Source organism: Ciconia boyciana, chromosome 7 (genome assembly GCF_034638445.1).
Source record: "Ciconia boyciana chromosome 7, ASM3463844v1, whole genome shotgun sequence".
NCBI classification, from domain to species: Eukaryota; Metazoa; Chordata; class Aves; order Ciconiiformes; family Ciconiidae; genus Ciconia; species Ciconia boyciana.
Genome location: NC_132940.1, coordinates 43,169,218 through 43,191,519, shown reverse-complemented (window position 1 = coordinate 43,191,519; position 22,302 = coordinate 43,169,218). Strand labels below are relative to the sequence as shown.

The 22,302-nt window shown below is 40.6% G+C and overlaps 1 protein-coding gene across 2 annotated transcripts in view; it reads left to right on the top strand.

The window, feature by feature from the left end:
• The window catches only part of LOC140653919 (glypican-5-like), a 406,660-nt gene that overhangs the window by 25,187 nt on the left and 359,171 nt on the right, over positions 1 to 22,302 (top strand). For both annotated transcript variants that reach the window (XM_072866654.1, XM_072866655.1), the window contains exon 2: positions 2,647 to 2,808. In XM_072866654.1, coding sequence (XP_072722755.1) covers positions 2,647 to 2,808 — 162 coding nt within the window. The remainder of the gene's footprint in view (positions 1 to 2,646; positions 2,809 to 22,302) is intronic.

The window sequence follows — 22,302 nt, the reverse complement described above, 5'->3', positions numbered from 1 at the left end:
GACTTAGTTGCTCAGCAGTCTGTGCTATAATTTCACATATGCATTGTGGTGCCAGCTCAGAGAAGTGGTCCTTCCCTGACCCCCAGTTCCTTGTGACAGAACAAACATGTGTTCATGGGGGGAACTGGATCAGGGAACCAATCCAAGTTAAAATTAGCGTGGCCAAGAAGCTAATTTCAACCTGGGACAGCTTCTCTGGCAGACGAGAGCAGGCGAGCGTGCCCAGCCGGTGACGAGTGCGCAGCCCTCCTGCTGCTGCTTTTAGCAGCCTGCTGGCTTATGCCAGTGTGCAATGGTCTTGTCTCAAGGGCTTTCAGCAGGGTTTAGGACTTGAGATTTGAGTGGGCAGAGTTGTTTCTTCCTATTTTTGAGATTATATAGAAGTGTGAAACAAATCCACCTCCAAAATGGTTTCCTGTGTCAGCCCAGTCTGTGACAATTTCGATTTGTTTGTGAACTGATATAAAACTGTAGGTTTATTGAAATATTTCACTTTGGTTTTGACCTTTTTGATGTAAATTAGCTGCACTTTCATATGAGAGTTGTTGTAAACTGGAAGCAATATTTTCAAGTCAAATGAGATGTTTCAACCAGCTCAGTGTTTTTACTTTTTCCAGGCAAGGGAGATTTATTGAAGCTCCTCCCTGCAGTTTTAGTCTCAATGAGCTGTTGGCTTGCAGCTGGCCCTGAACAGAGCCTGCTTGTTTGGATGTTTCTCTACTGCTTTTCCAGTGTGCATCCTTGAACCTTCTTGTTTTTCATCATCGTCAAGTGTATGTGGAGTCTTGCTATGCGTTAACCTGCAAGGCCAAATGGTGAGGATTAATGCAGTGTAATTGCTCATTAATATTTCTGTCCCAGGGCCTGGTCCGGTGCTCCGTGGTGACCTGGGTGAAATCCTCTGGAGGAATATGGCCTTTTGGAGGCTGTTTCCATCCATTCGTGCCCTCTGGTCTTGTTGTTGCTGTGTGGGGAGGGATTGCCAGCAGAGTTCACAGCGATTTAAAACCAGAGATCCCCGTGGGCCCAGAGGGGTGGTGGGCTGCCCCAGGCAGGTGGTGTGGGGACAGGCCAGCTCCGGGCCTGGCGGCAGGGATGGTGCCAGTGCCTCGCTGCTGCTTCGGGCCCGACCTCCCACCGGGCTGCTGTCAGGTGTGGGCGGGAGCGCGGAGCTTGGCCCCCAGCATGGCAGCGGCCTTCCTGGGAAAGGGTGTCTCCTTCCCCAGAGCTGTGCAGGGGCCTGAGGTTTGGGGATGGAGGCGGGCACCTGCAGCCCCTTTCCCTCAGAGCCACCGTTTCCACCTCGAGGTGGAGGAAGGTAATGCCTGAAACATGGCGTGAGGCTTCCTGCTGGAGTGTTCTTACTTGATTTACTGAGAAATTGCATCAGAAGTATCTGCTTTTTAATATTTTGTGACTATTTTGGCTCTGGTAGTTTTTTATGCGTGCCTCTGGTTTTGGATTTGCTCTACTTAATAGTCCTTGGCTTTCTTTTCCTCCCCTTCTTAAAACATGTATTTGTGAAGCAACAGAATATATTTATGTGTACTCTGTAACAGCTCCTTTCCGGAACTTTCTGGCACCTGCAAATCCCATGGTGTAGACCCTGAGTGTCCATCACAACTCTGTGTGACGTAGGTTTCCTAATCAAGGACACTAAACTTAATGAAACACATGCAATGATGAAATGATAAAAAAATAATCCACAAAAATTAAGTTTTTAATCAACTTTCAACTTTCTCTGTCATTGTGAGGTGGGAGTGATTTCAGTGCCTTTACATTACATATAGGCAGGCTAGAACTTGGTTTCAAAAATTTCAAGGTTGCTGTTAAGTAGATTTCCATCTACGCAGTTTAAAACCAGTTCTTTTTGGTTCAGGTGAATACTTGTTGACTTTCACTACAAGTTAAGCCTAGAAATTGAGGTAGCAGTCTCTGGCTTCCCAGGGGTTGTAGGCTTGGGTCTCTCTCAATGTGGAGTCAGTTTCTTACCTCTGGCCCTAGACAGCTAAACTCAGGCAGTTGCAGAAATCAATTGTATTTTTGTGGCAACTATTGCCACTTGTTTTGTTTCGAAATCTGATTCGGAAAGGAACTAAACACGTTAAAACTGGAGAGAAAAGGGGTTTTTTTGTTGTTTTTTTGTGGGTTGGGTTTTTTTTTTTGGTTGAGCTGCTTAGGGGTTCAAAGATTTTTGAAGTGTAAGAGGTGAATAGGTGGTTCCTTGAGGCACTACAGAGGTGAATATTGGATCCTAATTTGAGGCATGGTTTTCACTCAGATGTTCAAGTTCTGATGCCCTTAGCACAAGGTGTACAGTGGAAATATTGCCCCCTTGAATGTGAATCTTCAGTGATTGTGCTGTGCTTTTGACTGTGTTTAGATGATTTTGTGCCCAATGCTCTTAACAGTGTAAAATAAGTTTGCAGCTGGTAATGTGATGATATCCAAATTTAAGTGAAAGTCATAAATTAGTCCTTGAGATAACAACTGCGTTTCACAAAGTATAGTGCACAACCTTATGGGTTGTGTTTTGTTTCAACATTTTAAACATGGTGGTTGTTTTGACATTAAGAAGCATTATTTATTTTTATGGTGTAAGTTGGAAGGTTTTCTAATTATTGTGTTTTTCTTGTTTGCTTAAAGAGTCAGATTTACAGATCTGTCAACATAGAGCACCAACGTGTTGCACCAAAAAAATGGAAGAAAGCTACCAGGCAGCTGTTCGAAGGGAGAGGACTCAAAGTATCCAGGCACTGAACTTTGAACTGAAGTACATGATTGTTGGTCATATCACAGCTTTTCAAGGTAGGAATTTTTGAGGTACTGCAGTCCTATGAATAGTTTATAAAAGTATCCTCTGCAATCAAAAGGAAAAGCTCTTTCCTTTGTTTTTCATTTCTCTTGCATTGCATGCTGTAGTCACTGGCTTATGGTTTACTTCTGTGTTGTTTGATGAGCCTGCTTTTGGAAAAAGGTGATGGCACTTAATCTTGACTGGTATTTTAAGCATCTACCTAAATCTAATTAGGAATAGATTTAAGCTTAGACCTTGTTATTCGGATCATTTTAAAAAAGATTGGCATGGATTTTTTTCAAGGCATTTTCAAATGTCATTTAGGTGTCTGATGGTTGGTTGTGCTTTTTGATATTCTCTTGTGTTGCCAAACCATTTACAGGTGTAGAAGGTTAAATGAAAATGCATTTGTTTGTTGATGTTGAAGAATAAGTGCTCTAACTGATATGTCGAGTGAGAACACAGTGCTCTCTCTTCATGTAAAAATGTTTCACTACCTGTCAGGTCATATGAAGAGTGATCCATTTTCAAGAAATATGGCCCCACATTTAAATGTGAATGCATGAAGGAACCTGCACTGAAAGTTTGTTCTCATAACTCTTGCTGTTCTCAAAGCTACCTTGCTCTAGCAGGTTGATGTAAGTCTATGTAGTTTCTTCATACAGATGGTTATTGTGCTATTAAAGGGAGGACAGTGCTTGTGTAGGATTGTGCACTATACAGTGTTGAGCACTGGAGACTTTTCTCCAGAAAGGCATTTAAGCATAGGCTGTGAACTTTAAATATATGAGAGTTGAGTGATTAAATCAATCACAGTGATGAATCCAGTTCACTGACTTCTGTGGGCCTCATTATGTGCTTAATTTTAACTCACTGCTTTGCTATGTTTAGTGCCGAGCACCCTCATGGAATGGGTTTTGAAAACAAGCCAGTAGTTATTAAAATACAAAGTGTTGAGGTCTGTATGATTAAGCCTATTGTTACAAGGCAGGTTTTATCAAATAGCTTTTTTTGTGTAGTTTCTTCCATTTAAATGAAAATACTATAAATAAAAGATGTGATTGACAGTTAATAAGAGATAGCATATTATCTAAAATTGACAAGCAATGGTGGAAGTCTGAAAGAGATGTGCAAGGGCAAGATAAAAATTTTCTTCTGCTTTTGGTCATTTACCTCTCTTTGCTCTGTCCTCTACCAATGAGTGAGAAATGGCATTTTGGTTTATTTTACAATTATTTTTTGAAAAATTTTAATATCCCCCCATGATTAAAAAATTTGGTTGGAGGGCACTTTGGAGGAGCACTGTTGTAAAAGGGTGACTGTTGGCATTGTTAAATGCTGGTAAGTTATTCAAGCAATCTTTCAGTATCATGACTGAATAAAAGTCAGAATAGATTAACCTACCAGCCCCTTTAGGTCAAGCCAGCAGCTTTATTGTCCCTTGCTGATGAAGCCTTTTGATGGAATGAAAGTAGTAGTTAGACATTTCACACAGTTTAGATTTACAAGCATTTTCTGGAAGTGGGTAAATAGGTTGTTTGTTGTAACTTGTTATGGCTGGCCTTCTGTCTACATTAGGTGGGAACACTTGAAAAACGTAACTTTTCTCTCTTGCACTGGGAGCTGCTTTTGTTCTTTGATTCTGTCCCAGGTGTCAGTGAAAAGCCTCTCTCTTTATCTTGTGCTGTATAAACATTCTGTTGCTAAGAGTAGTACTGTGCGAGACATTTACTGAGAGGGAAGATCTTTGCATTGAATTAACTCTGTCCTTTCGGTCTGTTTTGGTTTGTTGCTATTTTGAATGATAAAATGTGAGTGTGCCAAAAGCACATTTAAAGTCTGAGAAAAGAAATATCCTTATTTTAGAAACTTTCAGGTGCCTTTCAGATTTCATGTTTATTTCAGCAGTGAGAACTGGCTCTGACTTGCTAAAAAAAAGCAATTTATTCATTTGTGTGTGGTGGTGTTTACTCGTACAATTTTCATGCACAATTTACTTTCTTGTATATGTACACATTTTTAGTACTCTTAGTGTAGTCAAAGCAAAGCAGTAGTTAACCTTGCTGCCTGCTGCTGAGAAAAAGAAATCTTAACTCCTTTTTATGCACTTTTAACAGACAATACTGTTAATATTATACCCATACTGATGAAATAATTTTCAAGACTAATATGGTATAAGAAACCGATTTTCAGGAGTCCAGCTTTGAGAACATAGTGGTGGGAATTAAATTTCAGTGGGAAAAGAGAGCAGCTTTTTTGGAGGGGGGGAACAGATACATTTTTTTTTTTTAAGTTCTCATCTCCTTATTTCCTTTCATGGAAGTCAAAAGATACTTAGTTCTGAGGACCTGCAATTACATACCACAAGTATTGAATAGGAAAGAGCTTTCTCATGTGAGTGTGAGTTTTGATAGGAGTTTAGTTAAATACTCCCTCTACACTGCCTGGGTACTGCAGTTGACTGTGGACATTTTGGACTTGAAGAGATTTTGTCTGGGTTTTTCTTCTTGAAATTGAAAATGTTATTTAAATAGCTTTGCCCACAGCTGAAATAAGACAATTTTCACAGGTGCTGGATTTAGTTGTGCAAAATAATTAGTCTGTAAGTCTTGATTAAATATACCACAGCTGTGGGCAGGCTTGTTATATTTGGGCTAATGCCCAATCTGTACATATGGACAGCCTTAGCACTATGGTTCAATCCTGCTATTTTTCCCCCTTTAAAGTTTTCAATATTAGCAACCCAGTCCTTGTTCAAACACTTAATAAATCAAGCTTCTGCATGGGTGTGTTTTGCTTGAACTCCTGTCTCTAATTATGTTGCTGTTACACCTGATTTTAGTAGGAAAAGGCACATTGGCATCAGCTGCAGGCTGTAAAATGCCCTCCCCATTAGTACCAGGACAGGAGGAAGGGAGAGAGGCAGGAATGAAAGGGCCAGCTGGCTGCTTGGGAAGCATGTCATCAGACTCAGCTCCTGCAAAATCATACATTGTCACAAAAACTTTTGGGTGTTTGGCATATTGAATGTAACCAGGCCCCCTGGGGGAGAGTTTCATGGAAGGCTGCTGGATTCACTTTCTCTTAATGTTTTGGTCCATGGTGTAGCCTAAAAGTCATAACCATGGTATTAGTCACTCTATAGATGTGTTATTAATGACTCTCTGTTCCAAATGGAATCAAAGGCAAGGTGGAGTAAGTGGATGAGACGTGTAAGCATGCCAAACTGTAATAGGAACAGAGGAGAATGTACCTGTTGTAATGATCCTAGTATGTCACCTTCTGGCTCTTCACAGGTGACTTTGTTTTGGATGCATTTTGGAGCGGATCAGTTTGTCCCATCCAAAGATGTGCTCATCTTTCTGTCTTTGCTCCTGTAGCTGTAGCCTCAAATGCCCAGCAGAACTATTTGAACGAATGATCAAACAGGATGCTTTCATTTTGTAATTCGCTTTCCCCTTTGATAACCGGAAGATTCTCCTTTGAACTTACTGTTTTCTTTGTCCCAACTTTTTTAGGCTTGAATGTAAACAAATGTATTGTTTTAGCTTAGATTTATGTCTTTGTGGTGATACTACTTGTTACTTAGCACAGTCATCCTTCTATTCCCCTTAACCCCAATTCCCTCGTGCAGTCCTTCCACTCCTTGGGGACACTTCCAAGCAAGGCAACTGATTCATTGTTAGTGGATTAAAAGTGGTGTGCATGTGCAGGCTGAAAGTTGCTGTCAGAAAGAGGTATCAATAGTCTGACAGGAAAGCTTTGTTGTGGGCAGAGAAATCTGCCCTGTCTTTTCTGTGTCCTTTATGGACTGCTAACAGGTGCCACGTAAGGACCCACAGAAAGCTTGGCTCTGTTCCTGTCATCTTATGCTGAGGCTAATTTGAGGTAATGAGAATCCAAACACTGGTAACTTATTTGTTCTGCTGATGGTCTCTGCAGAGAGGCAGAACAAGATACTTTGAAACCCCTGTCACATTTCAGTCACCGAATTAGCAGGTATCAGATACAGTGAAAAGCTTTGTTTGAGCTCAGCAGTTTAAAAAAAAAACCCAACAACCTATTCTTTGCTGCACTTTTTGTTTTTACAGCAGGCAATAGGAATTGTTCACTCACAGCCTCTGAAGAGAAAGCTTTCATGAATGAAATAATGTTGGTCATAAAGCAATGATTTTGTGTTGTTTCTCTGAAATAGCATTCATTTGACCTTGGGGCGTCAAATGGCAGGGCCAGGTGTTCCCATAATCTCCCAGCTATAGGAGGGTAGATTAGCTTTGTATAGCACTCTGTTCCTCTCACTCCTAACTCAAGGGGTTTGGCAAAGCTGTGCTTATGTTCTGCTTTATATGGAATGGGGAGATGCTAGTTGGGAAATCTCCTTGCTGCTGTTTCTAATAGCAGGAGTTGCAGTGACATCGCTGTGCATGCATATTTTCCTGCCCTGTTATCATCTGATCCAAGCAGGCAACTGGGAAGGACATGAATTGTCCAAGGCAGAGGGGGGAACCTAGTAGTAGCAGGGATGGAGCCCAGGACTCCTGGTTGTCAGTAAAATGCCTGAAAATTAATGCCCAGTTGATACAAAAAGTCCTTAAGCACAAAGTTTTTGATTTGGTATCTTCCCTGGTGAATGGGAAGGGTTGGCTGGTTTCTGTGGGTCTTGGAATGGATACCAGCAGTGGGCCTAGTAATCAACTGACTTGAACATTCCCAGAAATAAGTAATATAGTACACTGGCGTTCAGAGCCATATGGAGTCAAAAACATTCTCCGTTTTAATTTGGCTGAGTTGCAGCATTGCTGATACTTTTTTTTACTGAACTTAGGAGTATCATCTTGAAAGAGGGATGGCTGGTTAATGGTGTTGAAGTGCAATGAAATTTACAAAACAAAAAAGACTTGGCTGGAGAAGTGCACTCTGGTTTGTAGTTAATTACTATATGAAGTGTAGTCACAATGCTGGAGATGGATGCAGTCCAAAATCAATGAGCTATTTAAAAAAAAAAGCCAACCATCACCAACAATGCTTCTGGTTTCCTTTATTTACTGCTGGATTATAGAAATGCAGAAGTGTTGTTTTTTAAATAGTTTTTTTGTAATCCTATAGCACTTGGTCTTTTATTCAGACAAATTTTTACCCACCCCTTTCCACTTGTATAACCCTGCTAAGAAGAGTTTGGTACTCTGCTGACGTTTGAGCTGAAAGCTGGCCAAGATGTATAACTTGGTTTTGGCTCAATGCAAAAATGACTCCCTACAGAGAGAGAGATAGGAGAGAAAGGCTCCATTAGAATATTTCTGTCCACCTTCTGTATACTATTCATTCCTAGTCCAATGCACCAAACAATCTGTGTTTTCTAGTTGGAGTGAAAGCCTGTTTTATGTATGCAGCCCAAGGGAGGCTGGAATATTCCTTTTTAGCTGTAGCCTTGCATGTGTGAACTGCATGCATATGGACTACTGCTGTCTGTCTTGTGTGGGGCTCTAGGTGGGAGAAGACTGTCTTCATCCATATGACAAAACCAGCCTTTTTTTTTTTTTTTTGCTGCTGCTGCTCTCTGTTGAAATGTCAACATAGCTCTCTATAGGGTACTTTCTGTCCATAGATCTTAAGCACTTTTGGAAAGGACTTCAGTGTGGGTGTATTGGTGCTAGAGATGGATAAAGTGAGGCACAGGGGAGGGAAAATGTCTTTCCTAAAGTGGCACATCATACCACAGGAAGAGCCAAGAATGCAACTTAAGTTTATCTTCGTGACCTCTTCCGATCCCTTTAAAAACGTATTTGTGATTTCTAGAGACCTTGGAGGGGAAAGGAATTTTGGCTGATTGTAGCCTCCTGAAGTGTTTGCTGGAAGACTGAGATGCTTGTTTTTTTCTTGATCTTGGCACAGTTGGGCTACTTTGCCCTAACTGTGGACCAGGTCAGTGTTTCAGAGCAGTGCAGTATGAAGAAGGGGTATTCTGCACTAACTCTTTGGTGATAAGATTCCTCCTTTATATTTTGGTACTACCTGAAAGTTCATAAATCCAGTGTGCTTAGCGTGCCATCACTTTGGAGGAAGGAATTCCCCTGGTTTGCAATCTACTGTAAAACAGTTTATGGTGGATGGAGGCAACAAAAGATGAAGAACTGTAGGGTAGGAGAGCCAGAGTCTGTTAGAAATAAGTAGCCTGTGTATCCAAGAAACTTATGTGCAATAGTGGTGAAACATTGCCTTTGTGGGAGATGGTCTTCTGATTCTGCCATCCTGTTTTTATTCTCTTTATTGGTGCCATCTCAGCTATTGAAAAAACGTCAGCAACTGCCATGTATTTCCCCATGCTGCACATAGGTACTGTCACATTGGGTGAGGCTGCAGGACCACCTACCACAGTCTTGTCCAGTGGCCAGTAAATGAACACAGAAATATATCAGAAATATGAACACACTTCCCTTTTCTTACCCTACTGTTCCCTAAAGAATGATAATTTAAGAGCTTTCTGACTCTAGGCTGAGATGCACCCATTATCCATTGGTGTAATTATGTGTTGTTGGGCCCACTGTCCATTAATTCCTCTTTCACCAGGTTGTCTTTTGGTTACCACAAAAAAAATGGCAATGTTAACCACGTGCTGATGGCATTTTAATTATCCATCAGGTTGCTTGCTTTAAACATGCTGCCTACTAATTCCATTGTGTCACTTGATTCTTAAGTTCTATTGTTTAAAAAGTATAGTTATTGCCAGTATAAGTACTCGTCTTCTATATGCCATTTATGGTTTTAGAGCCCAAGGCTTTGCTAAGACTTCAGTCTTTGTCTGCATGTGGGGTGAGGGAAAGAGTGTTAAATTCTTTCTTGTAGTTGTCCTTTTCTCAGCAAAATATAAAAAGTTTGCGATGTGCAATATTCCCTAATGCTCTCACCTTTTATCTTCTGAATGTGCAAAATTAAAAGAAAATCTTGGAGGTGTGCCAGGGACTGTGAATAAATATTAACATTACATTGTGAATGGTGATTATTGAACTCACTACGCAGCTTGTGTGTTCGATCTCTAAACACTTTGAATGGTGTGAGGTATCTTTTTTGGCCGAAAGACTGCCTGTCATCCTTTGGAATAACACCTTTTCAGAAGTTGTGTGTACACTTTTGTTCAGATTCTAGATCCAGATCAACATTTTCATGGTGGAGATTACAAGAGAATGAAAGTGTTTCTTACTTGGTGTCTCGTAAAGTTCCATTTGTCATAGAAATTGGAATCAGTGTGATGACTGACTATCCATAAATGACTTAAGGAATGTGCTTTATTTCTGTATACATACAAGCTGAAAGTTAAATGTAGAAACAAACTAACAAATAAACCTTCACCTTTAAATTTTTTCTGTAGTGCATATTAAACATAAAAGGAGTGTGTGCAGAAGTTCATCCCAGCCTCTCATGTCCTCTAAGACTCTCCGTGCCTCTTGATTTTTCCCATACTGTTTCATCTCCCATAGTATACATTATGAAAATCAAGTATCCAATGGTTTTTACTGTTTTCACTGTTTTTCACAGTTTTTTCAAGGTTATCTGAATCCTACTGAAAAGGTAATTTCTGTAGTCAAACTCCTGACCACCTTATCTGTTTCCTTGATAGTGCTACCCTTCCGCATCGAAAATATGCCTTTCATCTTGTATTTTCCAGTGTAGCCCATGCTGCTAGTTACCTGTGATTCATGATCTAAATGTCAGTTACTGTCACAGGCCAGTAATGCCAGCCTTTTAATTCACTTAATATAAAAATTCAGATGGGTACCTTTTTGTTTTTTCCTATGCTGTCTTTCATGTTAGAGAAGTGGCGCTGTAAAGATCCTCTGCGCCTTCATTGTCTTTCTTTAAATGCCATTCTTAAAACTCTCCTTAAGGTCATGATAAACAAAATACTTGTGAAAGGTCAACCCAAAATATGCTGAATCCACTGCCCATTATGTTGACCAGGTTTGTCATGCTCTTGCCCCTTTTTGTCCTTCCTCCCCGTCTATGTGTATCTATCAGCTGTCGTTTGCCTTTCCTTTTATTGGCAGCTCTGAGACAGGCACAATGCTTTATCCTGGATCTCTACAGTACCTGTGATCCTGGTGTTTTATTAGCATCCCTAACTGCTATAGTAATGTAAATAGCTGTTGACCCTGGTAATTTTTGTGCATTTGTGATTTCATTAATGTATCCCCCCGCTGTGCCTTGTCGTTTGGGCAGCTTGTTAGGAAGAAGAAGTTATTAGTCTTTAAAAGACCATAGGAAAAATCAAAGGGAGAAACAGGGGAGGAAATTACACTCTTTCGTCAGAAAATTCCGATGATTTTATGTTTTCAAAATAGCAAATTCAAGTGGAAAATTTAATGAAAACCTAGGAAGAACACTTAATTCTAGCCATGGAATGTGAATCACTATCTTGCAAACCATATGTAGTAACGAAGATGATGTCCACAGAAGTTGTTATAGGATAACTAAAGCTAGTGACTATATTGCTAATAGTGGATTTCTCCTTAAACAAAGGAAAACCTTATACCAAGTCTTATTTATTACACTACATGCCCATCAGCAATCGACAGTGATACTGTGGAGTCACCAGCATTGAGAGTAGTTCACTGTTATAAGAGTTCCTGCATGTTGTATGCAGGTTTGATATATGAAATAGTGTGCAGTTGTTTTTCAAGAATGCAATATGCAGAACTGTGCTTGTGGATAACTGGATAATGTTAGTCTTGCCAGAAGCTTATATTGGTAATCATTATATACTTATGAGTATCAAAGTTTTTGACTGGTTACTAGAATTATAGTGCTTTGACTGTTAAGCAAAAGTGTTATATTGTTTAGATCTCTTTGTTACTTTTAAAAGTGATTAAATACAGATTTTGCAGAATTGCTTGACCCAAGGCTTTGAAAGGATGGTATAATTCCATGTGAAGTGGTGAGAGAAATGTACATTAAATACATTTAAAAGGAAACAGCAAATCATCTAGGTAAGATAGCATCCATTTAGCCTTTATAATCATCATGTAAACTTGCTTCCTGAGCTTGTCTGGCTTTGGCTGTCATTTGATAGCTAGAATGTAAGCAATTTGGGGCAGGGACAGTCTCTTCGTTATCTATTTATAACTGTTGTTCATGCAATGTGGGTACGGCATATTGGTGCTAGAAAAAGAAATATAATGAACACACACGTCATGTGTTTGGTCATCTTATATCTCTATGTCCATATTTCACCTGTCTGTTGTCGCAATTATGTTTTTCTTCCTCTTTGTTCTTTCCAGTACCTTGTCAGGCTGTTGACCATTATCTCCAGAGTATGAAAGCATGGTGGAAGTGTAGCCCAATAAATCAATGATAAGTTAGTCCAGATAGAAAGAAAACACAAAGATAGCTGGAGAGAAAATGTTCATTCCTAAAAAAAGAAAATTAAGAAAAACCTGCAAAAGCAGAGTGAGCAAATGAATCTGAGGGCTTGACTAGCTTGGGAGGCTTTAACACAGTTGCTGTTGTGAGGGCAACATTTTTGTGACAGTGTTTCTGGAATCTCGGTCAGTGTCCTCTTTCTTCTGGAGTTACACACTTTATTCACAACTGTCTTGTGAAATTTCAGTGGCCTCCTTACTGTGGACTAGAAGGTGGGTGGTTTTCTCCTTCTATTTCACTTTTGTTCTGACATGGCATTTCCATGCAGGTGGCATTACTGCTCAGTCTCTAATTATATGAAGTCCCCCATCCCAGTGACTCTGCTGCTGGCTGTGTATTTCAGTAAATCGTATGAAATTGTTCTCAGTGTGATCAAGTCCAAGCTCCTGCTTGCCTAAGTTAGTCTGACATTTTGTGAAAAAAATGGGTGAAGACCTGAGAAGCAATGTGTTCTGACAAATTTTTTGAATAGGAGTGTAAGTGTATGAAGATAGTTCCTGCACAGAACTTTCTTGGAATGAAAAAAAAGAGGACCATTGACTGTCCTTCAGTTTAGGGGGAGGATTTGTTTCAATGATAATTCAGCTTTTAATTAAACATCCTTTTCTCCTAAAGATGGCTGATTGTTTAAACTTCCTTTTGTTGTTTTATTAGTTCTTTTATTGTGAGATTGAAAACAGGAAAGGCATTCTTTTAGGCCATTTCTAGATGCAAAATTTTAGATGTTCTTTGAGCAAGAGTATAAGTACTGTAACGTTAAAACTGGACAATTCAATAAAAATAGGAGAAAAAACATTGGAGATAATGAACTAAATGCAAAAGGACTGATTTACAGGAAATCCTTACTTCATTCTCACTGTTACATTTTCAGACTTCAAAAAGAAAATGATTGAGTGAGACTGACAAGGTTAAGAGAGCACATATATCAAAGCAAGTATGTTCAGGAGAAAACAATAGATTCAAAGCTTAGCTCCATGCCCCAGTAATGATGGTGTGGCATTTCAGTTTGCAGTGTGCTCTCTTCTGCCAACTGTGGACTCTCAATGGATGAAAAGATCAGAAAATAAAATCAATTTTTTCAGGTTAACTGGCATTAGGAAATACAGTTTCATTATTTTTTTACCTTAATTTAGGGGGCGAATATGGAATGTCATAGATACTTCTGATTTTTTTTTTCCCAGAAAAATTAATTCACCATCTCTGTTATGCAGATGTATTTTGTTTTTACTTTTAGAGCAGTTTGTATATATGCCTTTTAGTAATGCTGTGTAATATAATGCATTATTGAGCTAAACAGTTAGGTGTGTATAGTTATAAAGAGAGAGGATAAAATATTTTTTTTTTCTTCTGGTTATTAACAGAAAATGACTTATTGCTGTTGCTGTCATGTGTGGTCTTTTATTTATAGGCTAGGATTTCACTGTGCTGTATATAAAAGTCTAAGAAACCGTGCCAGTCCCAGGAAGATCACAGTGTTACTGTAACATGAGAGACAGAGGAATATAGACACGTGAAGGGTGTGTAAAAGCAATAGGATCATGTTTTTCAGTATAAGAGATAGCAGTCTTAGTGTTTACAAGTGCATTTGTAATATTGGGATTTTTAGATCAGATTTCAGAGTTCCTGTGCTTCATCTTAGTTCAAAATTTGCTTGTCAAAATTTTATTTTTCTAGAATGTCATGTCTTCCCAGGTTGCCCACCAGTTGAGGGCATTGTGGTTCAAGTGGATAGGCTTTGAGGATACTTTAGTTTAAAAAGAGGTGTACTTGATTTTAACTGAGTTTATTCACGCGAACATTTACCTTCTGATAAAATATTTTCAAAACTTTGTAGAATTGTAGCAAACTTTGTGGAAGTAAGGAAAGGAAAACTGCTTGTATGCTTGTTTTGTAATTGTATGCTTGCATGTTTCAGCCACTCACAGCATGAATGGACAAATACGTAGATCAATCATTTTTCACCCCTTTGTTACTTCAGTTTTCCCTCTTTGTCCTTTGTGCTTTTCCCTTGGGGGTGTCTCTTGAGGAGGAGAGGAGGAAGGAGTGTATGTGCAGAGCAGGGAATGCCTTGTTGAATGTTGGTGCTGTACTTACTGGTTGCTGTACCACTAGTTTAGGATCACTGATTTGCAATTGGATGATTGTACATCAGAACAGCTGAGCCACCTCCTTCTGCCTTCTTCCCTCTTCCCCGTGGCATGGCTATCAAAGCTGCTTTGAAGCAGTACTTGGACCAGTCCTGTGTATGCCAGTGTGGTGAGAGAGACTAAAATTTATAAGGGTACAGAGATAAAGTAATGTGAAAGTAGACTGCTGTACTGTAACTGTGTAGAGATATCTGGTAAAATCCATGGTATGTGAACATGATTCTCACTAAAACTTACTCTTCCATCTGACCTTAAGCTGAAATGGCTGTTCATCATCTGTCTACAAAAATATCTGTGAAGTGATATGTGCAATACATCAGATTTGAAGTTAGTACGGATTCCTTCTCTGTGCCTTCATAGAATGGTAGAATCATTTAGGTTGGAAAAGACCTTTAAGATCATCAAGTCCAACTGTTAACCTAGCACTGCCAAGTCCACCACTAAAACATGTCCCTAAGCACCACATCTACATGTCTTCTGAATACCTCCAGGGATGGTGACTCAACCACTTCCCTGGGCAGCCTGTGCCAATGCTTGATAACCCTTTTCAGTGAAGAAATTTTTCCTAATATCCAATCTAAACCTCCTCTGGTGCAACTTGAGGCCATTTCCTCTTGTCCTATTGCTTGTTCCTTGGGAGAAGAGACTGACACCCACCTTGCTACAACCTCCTTTCAGGGAGTTGTAGAGAGCAATAAGGCCTCCCCTGAGCCTCCTTTTCTCCAGGCTAAACAACTGCAGTTCCCTCAGCCACTCCTCGTAAGACTTGTGCTCTAGACCCTTCACCAGCTTTGGACATGGTCCAGCACCTCAATGTCTTTCTTGTAGTGAAAGGCCCAAAACTGGACACAGTATTTGAGGTGCGGCCTCACCAGTGCCGAGTACAGGAGCACGATCGCTTCCCTAGTCCTGCTGGCCACACTATTCCTGATACAAGCCAGGATGTTATTGGCCTTCTTGGCCACCTGGGCACACTGCTGGCTTATATTCAGCTGCCTGTTGACCAACACTCCCAGGTGCTTTTCTGCCAGGCAGCCTTCCAGCCACTCTTCCCCAAGCCTGTAGCATTGCATGGGGTTGTTGTGATGCAAGTGCAGGACCTGGCACTTGGCCGTGTTGAGCCTCATACAATTGGCCTTGGCCCATCGATCCAGCCTGTCCAGATCCCCTGCAGAGCCTTCCTACCCTCAGGCAGATCAACACTCCTGCCCAACTTGGTGTCATCTGCAAACTCGCTGAGGGTGCACTCGATCCCCTCATCCAGATAAAGATGTTAAACAGCACTGGCCCCAATACTGAGCCCTGGGGAACACCAGCTGTGACTGGCCGTGAACTGGATTTCCCTCCCTTCACCACAACTCTTTGGGCCTGGCCATCCAGCCAGTGTTTTACCCAGTGAAGTGTATGCCTGCCCAAGCCATGAGCAGCCAGTTTCTCCAGGAGAATGCTGTGGGAAATGGTGTCAAAGGCTTTACTGAAGCCTAGGTAGACAACATGCACAGCCTTTCCCTCACCCGCTAAGCGGGTCACCTTGTCATAGAAGGAGTTCAGGTTAGTCAAGCAGGACCTGCCTTTCATAAACCCATGCTGACTGGGCCTGACCACTTGATTGTCCTGTATGTGCTGTAGGTGTCCTGTATGTGCTGTAGGCCTGACCACCTGATTGTCCTGTAGGTGGGCTTTGGCCCTTCTAATTTTCTCTCTGCATAACCTCACGACGTCCTTGTAGTCCTCCTGAGTTGCCTGCCCCTTCTTCCAAAGGTCATAAACTCTCCTTTTTTACCTGAGTTCCAGCCAAAGCTCTCTGTTTAGCCAGGCCAGTCGTCTTCCCCACTGGCTCATCCTTCAGCACATGGAGACGGCCTGCTCCTGCGCCTTTAAGATTTCCTTCTTGAAGAATGTCCAGCCTTCCTGGACTCCTTTGCCCTTCAGGACTGCCTCCCAAGGGACTCTGTCAACCAGTCTCCTAAACAGGCCAAAGTCTGCTCTCCCGAAGTCCAAGGTAGCAGTTGTGCTGACCCCCCTCCTTACTTCTCCAAGAATCAAAAACTTTATCATTTTGTGATCGCTCCGCCCAAGACAGCGTCCGACCATCGCATCACCCACAAGTCCTTCTCTGTTTGCAAACAAGAGGTCCAGCAGTGTGCCTTCCGTAGCTGGCTCACTCACCAGCTGTGTCAGGAAGTTATCTTCCACACCCTCCAGGAACCTCCTAGGCTGTTTTCTCTCTGCTGTATTGTATTTCCAGCAGACATCTGGTAAGTTGAAGTCCCCCCCGACAGCAAGGGCTAGCGCTTGTGAGACTTCTCCCAGCTGCTCATAGAATATTTTGTCTGCGTCTTCATCCTGGTTGGGTGACTCCCACCATGATATCTGCCTTGTTGGCCTTCCCCCTGATTCTTTCCCATAAACGTTCAACCCTATCATCACCATCATTAAGCTCTAGACAATCAAAACACTCCCTAACATGCAGGGATACCCCACCGCTTCTCCCTTCTGAAGAGCTTATAGCCATCCATTGCAGCACTCCAGTTGTGCGAGTCATCCCACCCTGTTTCTGTGATGGCAACTATATCATAGTTTTCCTGCTGCACAGTGGCTTCCAGCTCCTCCTGCTTGTTGCCCGTGCTGCGTGTGTTGGTGTAGATGCACTTCAGTTGGGCTATTGATCCTGCTACCTTTTTAGGGGGAGAAGCCCCATTTCCTACGTGACCATTCTCAGGCGCTTCTGTGGTTTCTAATACTTCCATAACTTCTTCATGGACATCTATTTGGACTGCATTTCTACCCTTCTGGCCATGCAGCTGGAGTGTAAATATTTTGGAAGAATAGCTATTGAATTATGCTTTTTTTTTTTGCTATTTTGTTGGGAGTTGGGGTTTACTTAATGAAGTACTGGATCTGTAATTATCACCATCCTTACAGAAAGCTCAAGATGTTTTCTCTAAAGTCAGTTGTTTTAAATTTAGGAGTTAGGAAGACTTGTGTGGTTATAATCTGCTGCATACTTCCTATCCATTTTATTGGGGAAATGGTTAGCTAGTGCTGCTACCTACCAGCTTCCCATTGACTCTTTAACTGTTCTTCAAACGTTGCATGGAATTCTTGCTTTTGGTGTCAGTCTGAATGCTCTTGATGATCTACAAGGCCTTACTGATTTTCTGTAAGATATCCTCTATCTCTATCCCACTGGTGCCATTTCTGTTGAAAGGAGGGATTTTTCTGCCTGCTTTTCCAGTTGAATTTACTGTCTAATTGGAGGACTGAGTTGTTACAGTAACCATGTTAGCTGGTTGTTAGCATTTCATGTTCATCTTAGAACCAAATGTAGGTGTTTCAGGAGACACATTGAAAACGTGTGTAAATACATGACCTTTTTAGCATTTGTTTGTTATTACTTCTTCTGTAATTAACAATGCTCTACCAGACTGCATTGAAATGAAGTTGTATAGTTGTGTCATGGGAGAGCAGGGTTTAAGGGCAGTTGGAGCTTGGCTGAATAAGGGTGACCTGCAGTTTGGTTAGAGTAGGGTGTGAACTCAAACCACTTAACTCCTTATGTGTATGTTTGTATTCTAGGATGAGAACGCCTTATTTTGAATTACTGGCAAGTGGTAGTTTTGAATGAGATACTATTCCAATAACCTGTATGTTATGCCACTGCATCACACATTTTCCATTGTTTCCAAAAACTGTTGATCCAGGAGGCTTTGGGCCTTTTTTTTTTTTTTTTGACAGAAGTGAATTAATGGTTGCTTTGGCAGTCACCAAGAACTTGGGATATCAGCAGAGTTAAGCAACGATGTGAGAATAGGACTTGGAAGTAAGGAATTTCTGAGTTATGTCTTCCCCACATCCCCCCAAATCTTTCCCTGAGCCTTGTAGGCCTATTCACAGCTACTAAAGGGTGGTTTGTGTCAGATTTTAGAGGATCCAGCAGCCTTGTTCTGCTGAGGATAACTACATCTGCTCTGAATCTTTAATTGGAAAGGGAAAGGTTTGAGAGATTTGCTCTCTTCTTTTTCCTGTATTAAGACTTTTGTCTTTGATGGACCATGCTAAAATTAGGATTCCTGCAGATGTTTACATTTGGAATGGAAGTACTGATGCAAATCTTAGTGGATTCTTACTAGAAAGAAGAGCTTTAACAGGTAGTTCTTCTTGCCCATTTTGCCATAACTGTTTTGCAACTGCATAACTTTTTCTGATTTGTGCTGTCAATTTCTTGGGAGAGCTTCCTTTAACTAATTCTGGATTGCTGTGGGAAAGAGGTATGCTTGTAGGAGACATAATAATTTCTTTACCCTTTCTATTATTGCTTTTGTTAGGTTTCATAATATTCGCTGTAAACAGAAGCCTGTGAACAGGAATAGTGGCTTTCCATAAAAATAAATAGTATGTATCTGCTATCAGGATTTTAGAGGTGCACATGTAGAAACATGAAGTTTCTAGATCTCCTTTTCTTCCCCTTTTAGTGGTGTTTTGAGAAGGCCTTTCCTTGGCTTCTTTCTAGTATCTGCATTTTCCATACATGACCAGTGATTTTTGGAATGCTTGAGGCCCTGTGCCCCATTGGCACCTCGCATAGGAGTTGCTGCTCCAGAAACCACTTCTTGTTCCTTCTCTCTGTGACCAGACTTAACTTGCCCTAGCCCAGCTGCAGAGTTCTGTTTGACTCTGGCTCTGTCAAGCAGCTTTCATACAGCTGGGTAGGTAGTAATTGTGGGTGGATAAATAGCAGTCTGAGAAATACAGCTGACCAGCAGACCAAAACCAGTTATCTAAGCTAGAACTTCCTTTCTACATGCATTTAATCAGTTCCTTATGTATTATATCCTGCTTTTTTCTCTTAGTAGTTTTGGCCAAGGTTGTTGTGTGAAAGTCGTAACAGAAAACGTGGTCTAACACCCCTGGAAAACCTTCCTTCTATTTCTACCCATACAGAATCCTCTAAGGAAATCTTTTGGCGTGTGCTTTTTTCCTCCATGGACTAAATGAAATGTTACAGATCAGGGCTGCTTCTGTGCCTGACTTAACAGGGAATGATCCAGATGCTTCTAAACAATTGATTCTCTTATTTGTATAACAAGACAAATGAAGGTCTTATGTCTGTTAGCTAGGAGGGAAAATTGCACCTTTGTGCCATTAAGAAATGCAGATTATTTCCTAGTAACAAGAGGACTATATTTGTGTTATGGTCAGCTGGGGCCGGGGTGGGAGGGAGTCTCAGTAGTTTCAATAACGCCATGTCCATTGAAGGATCTAAGCCATTCAAATAGTACTATTTTGATTCAGCTAGTCATGTAGGTATGCACTTAACATTAAATGTGAGGTTTTTTTGTTTTAGGAGCAAAGAAAGGTGTAGGTCTCTTCCTGAAATGTAATCTTACAAACTTTTAAATGAGGCATATCTTTTTGCATGATGCATAGGGTGAAAGTGGCTATTCAGATTCAGCAGAACTCTCTCACCTTCTGTAGCACATTGCATCTTTCCTTATTCACTAAACTTAGTGGAAAAGGAGCATATGATACACTGTTGTAAACATGAAATATAAACCACTGTAACACTGCAGACAAAATAATGGCCCACAAAACTGGGAGTAGTTGTAGATGTACAAATATAAAAACCACATCTGTGGAATATTTTTCATTTTTTAATTCTTTAAACCTTATACTCCAGAAAGATTAATTCCTTCAACTGTACTCATCTGTAAAACAATGGTTAGAAATTGTAAGCATCCCCAGATTTATTGCCAAAAAAGTTAAGTTTTAGGGGCACTAGCCAGTGAATGTGAAATTAAAGAAACAGTGGACCACCTGCAGGAAGGTGAATCCTTTTAGCCCAGACTACTTTGCTATTAATTTTTCTGACTGTTTATGAATAGATCAATTTATTACTCCTTTAAAAATTCTTCGTAAATAAAGGCAAAACACATCCTTTAGTAAGCATCAGTGCAATTTAGAAACTTGGAAAATAACTTTCTAAACTGACTTAAGTTAAACTTAAGTTTATGTTAATGTTGTTATGTAATGTTGTCGTGTGGGTGGCCTAATGTACTCAGGTTATATGTAAGAATGAAATAACATCCCATGGTTCTTTTGGCCCTGTAAAGAAGGCATTGCTTTCAAGTATGAGATTCAGGTGGTGCTGGGGATGCTCAGGATGCTTTCTGTATGCTGGCTTAATCCTACTGTCATTGCAATGACTTTGCATGGGTGCAGAATCACTGAAGTGTACCTTTGTGTATAGAGTGCTCTCTACCTGTGTTCCCTGCCTGAAGTGCATCTAGGGCTCCTCCAGAAATATCTCTGACTCTACCACCACTACCTGGTTCCTACTCTTTCTGCAGCAGTGACAATTGTTGTTGTAGAGTTGGTTTCTGCTTCCTAAAAATGATAATTGTGCAAACTACCAAGGTGTATGACCCCAAGAAGTTGCAGTTCAGAGCTTTGGTTCATTGCCAGATTCTGCCAACGTACAAAAGATGATTGAAGGCTTCAAATATGTGTGTGTTCTTCCTGTTGGTGAAATAATTCTTACAGTTGACCCATTGCGGGCAACCTGACAGGCATGTCCTTCATTTGATCCTGCTTTTTGTATTGCTGTGAAGTCTTGTTCATACTTCCTGGAGCAAAGGGGCAGACCCAAGGCAGAAAGCCATCAGAGGAGAAAACAGCATAAAGTGATAACTCAGTCTTCATGTATGTAACTTATTTCAGTACTGTTTGGAATAATGAAAGAGTTGATTGTGCACTGAAAGTAAAATCAATTTTAGTGATTCACAAGTGCTTGCTTGAGAAGTTCCTACTGAAGCCATTGCCGTCCTGGAGTTACTGTAAGGATTTACATATCTTTAAGATGATACTTTTCACCCATGCAGGCTCTATCTCTGAGTATCAAGCTACTGAATAGTGATGGCAGATGTTAATAGATGGATATACTACCAGTGGGGGACAAAGTAACTCTTACCAAGATGAATATTGTTCTTTACCTGAAATCATAGGAGTGAGAAATGGGCTTCTCTGATGTAAATTTATTTAGGTAGTCTTTACAAAACTGAATAAAGCATTCACCTTGGCTTTGGTCCAAAAGCAGTTAAAATCCCTGGTAATCTTTCCACTGATTTAATTGAGCTTGGACCCTGGCTCCAAGGATAGAATGAAACTGGAGTTTTTAAATTACAATGACAAAGAAAAGAGGCGGCTTCTGTTTCCTGAGTGAAGATTACTTTATTGGGATGTGCCATGGAATATATTGCTAAGTGGGAAATGAGTGAACCACAATTGGTATGAGCCAGCTTGAACTCATTACTGAAAAACCTCCTCCTGGCCACCTGCAATGCAGCTCACAAAAATGGATTCCTGTAAGCAAGGTCGTTCATCTGCTCCTGCTGGGGGGCTGTAGGAAGTCGGAAAGTGCCAAAAGAACATATGAGATATCAGCACTTAAAATTTGTTTATATATACATATACAAAGAGAGGCAGGCACGTGCTCTTTTTCATTTGCATATAATAATAGAATTTATGGAGACTGAGTCCAGCAGAGGAACTAAATGTATAAAGAACGAAAAGCCAGTGTAGTCAATTTTTGTTGAAAACAAAATATTCTTATGACATTTTAATGTTATAACTTACATGCTAAATATAGCAGCTAAATACTCTTTCACCACCACGCCCCTCCAAATTCTAAGACTGTGGTGATCAGACACACCTGCCTTACTCTTACTGCTCCTGTATTTGGTAGCAAAATTTGGAAAAGTTGGGAGGAAGAGGAACAATGCTTTGATATTCAAATGCACAGAGTAAATTCTGCAAACGGCATGAGAGGAGGTGAGATACTTTGTTTCACTAGATTTGCCAATATGATTGGGAAGGAAAATAGACAGTTTTTTGGTCAGTCCTTCAGAGTTCTGTGTCTGAAGAAGGACTTTTGTGTCCAAAAGG